General features: G+C 52.5%; 1 protein-coding gene across 5 annotated transcripts; it reads left to right on the top strand.

Moving 5' to 3' along the window:
* Nucleotides 1-872: 872 nt before the first annotated feature.
* Nucleotides 873-4,151, top strand: TEX101 (testis expressed 101). 5 transcript variants are annotated; one of them, XM_004767712.2, is made up of 6 exons: nucleotides 873-961; nucleotides 1,513-1,614; nucleotides 1,740-1,883; nucleotides 2,009-2,227; nucleotides 3,491-3,619; nucleotides 3,762-4,151. In XM_004767712.2, exons 2-6 carry the CDS (start codon nucleotides 1,551-1,553, stop codon nucleotides 3,989-3,991), a joined length of 786 nt encoding a protein of 261 aa, XP_004767769.1. In that variant the 5' UTR covers nucleotides 873-961; nucleotides 1,513-1,550; the 3' UTR covers nucleotides 3,992-4,151. The 5 variants fall into 5 exon arrangements, with proteins under 5 accessions (XP_004767769.1, XP_004767770.1, XP_044933405.1 ...); XM_004767713.2 differs by having other exon boundaries at nucleotides 877-988; nucleotides 2,009-2,203; XM_045077470.1 differs by having other exon boundaries at nucleotides 877-988; nucleotides 3,971-4,151.
* Nucleotides 4,152-4,450: the final 299 nt, after the last annotated feature.

The raw sequence follows: 4,450 nt of genomic DNA, 5'->3' as shown, positions 1-4,450 counted from the left end.
TCCAGCTCCCTGCTCATCGGGAGTCAGCTTTCCCCACCCTCCCCTGGCTGGTGCTTTCTCTCTTGCTTGCTCATTCTCTCTCTCTCTCTCAAATAAATAAAATCTTTAAAAATAATGAATAAATACTCATTCACACCACGGCACTCACAGAAACAGCACCACGTCTGAGAGTACACAAAACACCCCTTTGCTTCATGTTACATATAGATCTGAAGAGCATCCAATTCCAGCCAGGAACCAGAAATCCGAATGAAAGCCACGTCTTCCTGGTATAGAGGCACAGCCACGTGGGGGAGCTATGGCGGCAACCTGTGCCCTCACAGTCACGGCTCATGCACGCCGTCAGGGGTGCTGGAAACGACTCTGAAGACGGCTTTGCTCCAGTCAACCTTCCAGACGTCCATGGAGGGGGCTCGTGCTGTGACCCCACTGGCCCGCCAGGATCCACCGTGAGGGAAGGTGATGAGACCAAGCTGCCTGCCAGTGTCTAGGAAAACCGGGCGGGGGCGGGGTCCAGGCTGGGCACATGGAAGGGGGAATAGTTCAGTGGAGGACAGAGGAGGACAGTGGAGGACAAAGGTGTGACCTCCAAGCACAGCCCACTCCATCGCCGCATGAGAGAAAGCGGTCAGGGAGGCCACTTGAGGACGCACCACCCGCCCGGCTTTCCTCGCCAAGCGCAGCAAACACCTGTTCCCTCCCCCCACCCCCATTCCAGCATGCTCGCCGTTCTGCGCATGCGTGCCTTCTAAGCCGCCAGGAACAGACTTCTCCAAGGCCAATTGGGTGCAACGTTCTTCGGGTTCACCCAATGAGAGCATCAGATGCTTTCACAATGACCAATGGGGCTTCGAGTGACCCGTTGGGCAAAGGTAGCCCCGCCTTCCATTTCTCTGAGAGGCCAAGCCAAGGCGGAGTGGAATGAGAGGGGCGTTCTAGGACGTTCCTCCAGCAGCGTGAGGTTCCTGTGAGGTTATCTGAAAGCCAGGTGGAATCCGGGTCCCTTAAAGAGAAAGGAGGGCTGAGGACCCAGACTCCTGGGTTCTGTGGAAAGAGGATGGGGGGAAAGAACTCCTGGGTCTGAGAGGGGAGGAGGCCGGGCACTCAGAATCCTGGGTCCTGCGGGAAATGGCGGCTGGAACGTAAAGCCCTGGAGCCCTCGATAGAACAGGACTGGGATGGCAGAATTTCGAGTTGTGGGAGGCCCGGGGGCTGAGAATCCTGGGGCGTGGGAGAACATGGGCTTGACCCGGGGCTGAGGCGGAAGGGGCGTCTGGGCCGGACCCGAGGTTGGGCGGTACTGGTCACTGAACACCTTTGGCTTCGGGGAGTAGGGATTTGGGTCGGAGGGTTGCCCTGTGGAAACAGGCACGGCTCAGACTCGCAGGCTAGACCATGGGGGCCACGGTCTTCTGTGGCGCCGTGCGCCCCGCAGCGCCAGTCCTCGCCGCAACGTCCGTGCAGCCTCCTTGTGTGAGGCTGAGCAGCCCCCTCTTCTCTCTCTAATCGCAGATCCTTGGCCACTCCTCCAGGCGGCTCTGAAAGACGCCATGAGAGCTCGTCGCGTCCAAAGTTTGCTGTTCTTCCTCCTCCTCGGACCCCCCTCCTTGGCCTGTAAGAATGGGGGTTCGGGGTGGGGGAGGGCTGGTTCACAGAGGAGGCACCTCTGGGGAAGAGGATGGGCCAGGGCCGCACAGGGGAGGCCAAGCGTGCTTCCCCTGATCTCCTTTCCTCCGCAGTGGAGCCAAGTTTGTACTGTCACAGGGGCATATCCACGAGTATAGAAAAGGACCCAAAGAGGACGTTTAACTGGACCACAGAGAAAGTTGAGACTTGTGACAGTGGGTCGTTCTGCCAGGAATCCCTTCTGATGATTAAAGCAGGTAAATGGGGAAAGGGCAGCTGGGTTGGGTGGGTGGAGGGGTCTGTCCTGGCAGGGCCGTTCCCCCTCCCCGGGGCCAAACCCTAGGTCCACATCCTGCTTTCCTTCCCCACTGTCTCCGAACAGGGGCCAAGACAGCAGTTCTGGGCACTAAGGGCTGTGTCACGGAGGGGACCCTGGCGACAACGTATATCCAGCACTCCCCACCACCAGGCATAATCACAGTTTCCTACAGCAGCTACTGTGAGGAGTCCTTATGCAACAGCAAGGGGAGCTTAATGGAGCTGTGGAGGGAGGAAGAGACCCAAAGAACGCCAGGAGGTGAGACATGGGGACTGAGAGAAGGTAGGCAAACCCCTAAAAAGATGGTGGGCCTTCCTTCTCTGTGTTCTTACTTAGCTCAGGCCCAACGGTGCCATACACAAAAGAACCTCATTTTTTTAAAAAGATTTTATTTATTTATTTGACAGAGAGGGAGAGATCACAAGGAGGCAGAGAGGCAGGCAAAGAGAGGGAGAAGCAGGCTCCCTGCTGAGCGGAGAGCCTGATGTGGGGCTGGATCCCAGGACCCAGAGATCATGACCTGAGCCAAAGGCAGAGGCTTAACCCATGGAGCCACCCAGGCGCCCCAGAACCTCAGAGCTTTTGCCTGCCTTTTTCTTTCTTTTTTTTTTTTAAAGATTTTATTTATTTATTTGACAGACAGAGATCACAAGTAGGCAGAGAGGCATTGCCTGCCTTTTTCTAAGTTGTTACCTTGGGGATCTCAACACTGCTCAGAGCACCAGGAAGGCAAAGAAGGCGGTGGTGTTAAGTTTGGTTTTGTGTTTCTTAAACAATAAGGGGTCAGTGGAGGTTTCCAGGATGGTATGGCTTAATCAGTCTGGCAGCTACTGCTTCCCGGATTTGGCCACCCACTATGGCAATCTGGCCCTGCCTACCTTTTCAGTTTACTTCCTTTTCTTCCTTCCCTGTTTATTGCGTTCCAGCTGGAGCCAGTAGTCAAAATATTTAACAAAAGATATGGTACTGGCCAATCAGAATAGATGCTGGCCATGAAAAACCAGTCCAGCCCTATCTGTGTCTACCAACTGAATACTAACATGGCAGTGTCTCCCAGTCCCCCAAATCCAGCAAGCTGCTCACACCTCCAGACTTTTCCTTGCTGTTCACTTTGCTACTCCCCCAACCCCCATTTTCACTCAGCTAATCTCTGTTCACCCTCCACTTCAACTCAGGTGTCTGCTCTGTAAAAATAGTTAGCAAATTCTTCCAAATAGTTAAATATTCCTCCATTCCTTCGCCATTATCTTCGGACACAGTGCATACTGAGAAGTACTAAAATTACTGGCATGTCCTACTTGATGATGTCCATGACAGGAACTGTGTCCTTTTCATCTCTGTCTCTACACCTAAGCACACAGTTTGGAAGTCATGTTGGGTGGGTTCTGATAGCAAAGAGAAACAGTTGAAAAGGTATGGGGAGATTGCAGTGATAGGCCTTGATTGCAGTGGTGTCAGCAGCAAAGACTTGGGGAAGAAAGGAAGAAAGAAGAGACAAATCCAGAGGCAGGACATACCTTAATTGCCCTCTGTTTTGCCTTCTAGCTCCCAGTGTGGCACCACGCTTCCACTGCCCAACCTGTGTGGCTCTGGGAACCTGTCCGAATGCTCCTTCTCTTCCCTGTCCCAATGATACAATTCAGTGCTATCAAGGAAGACTTCAGATCACTGGAGGTAAACTCAACACCCAGTGGTGTCAGAGGCTGGAAAACCAGACATCTGGGTGGATCCCAGGGTTCTAGGAATGAGGAAGGAATGATTCCCTTCTGATTTCCTAAAACATCTGTGCATCTTCCCATCCTTTCTTGTTCTACAGGAGGCGTCAACTCATTTTTGGAGGTCAAAGGCTGTACATCCGTAATTGGTTGCAGGCTGATGTCTGGGATCTTTACAGTAGGGCCCATGTGGGTGGAGGAAATCTGTCCATATCAGTCTCTCCCTCAGCCCCGAAAGACTGAAAATGGGGCCACCTGGCTTCCTGTTTTGGTTTGGAGGTTAGAGCTAGTGCTGCTGCTGTTACTGCAGGAACTTGTCCATTGTTCCTGAGGAAGTGCTTCTCATCCTGGACTGCAGGACACCTCTTCTGACTGGAAGCCTTCTGACTGCTGGTCAGCAAGTTGAGGAGCGAGTGGAGAGCTGAAGAACAGGGAGTTCCTATGGATGTATTTTATATTTCTAATAAAGTTTCTGCTGTGATTGGTGTAAAACCCAAGCCTAGAAGTGGAATTTTAGTGCTGAAAGGACCCTGAAAATTCACTTTCTCCAACCCACACATTTTGCAGAAAGGGAAGCAGAGATCTGGAAAACTTGACTATCTCACACTAACATAGTGATGGGCAGAGCAAGACCCGAACTTTGATACTTGGACCTAAAGTCTGGTTTTCCTTCCACTCTTAATTGGTCACTTTCTCTTGCTAGCTGGGCAAGAAATCAGCATTAGTCTCCTTCAGAGCGCTCTGAGCCCAACCTTAAGGACACAGTTGGCTGTGTTGTTCTAGTATTTTT

Source organism: Mustela putorius, unplaced genomic scaffold (assembly GCF_011764305.1).
Source record: "Mustela putorius furo isolate JIRA1106 unplaced genomic scaffold, ASM1176430v1.1 tig00000196_pilon_pilon_pilon, whole genome shotgun sequence".
NCBI classification, from domain to species: Eukaryota; Metazoa; Chordata; class Mammalia; order Carnivora; family Mustelidae; genus Mustela; species Mustela putorius.
The sequence above is the reverse complement of the archived record's forward strand: the minus strand, read 5'-3'. Positions and strand labels throughout refer to the sequence as shown.

Excerpts from the sequence above, each read along its gene's own strand:
- TEX101 (XM_004767712.2), top strand. The coding sequence starts at position 1,551 with ATGAGAGCTCGTCGCGTCCAAAGTTTGCTGTTCTTCCTCCTCCTCGGA. Across the intron at positions 1,615-1,739 it reads CGGACCCCCCTCCTTGGCCT|TGGAGCCAAGTTTGTACTGT; the intron begins GTAAGAATGGGG and ends TTTCCTCCGCAG. Across the intron at positions 1,884-2,008 it reads CCTTCTGATGATTAAAGCAG|GGGCCAAGACAGCAGTTCTG; the intron begins GTAAATGGGGAA and ends GTCTCCGAACAG.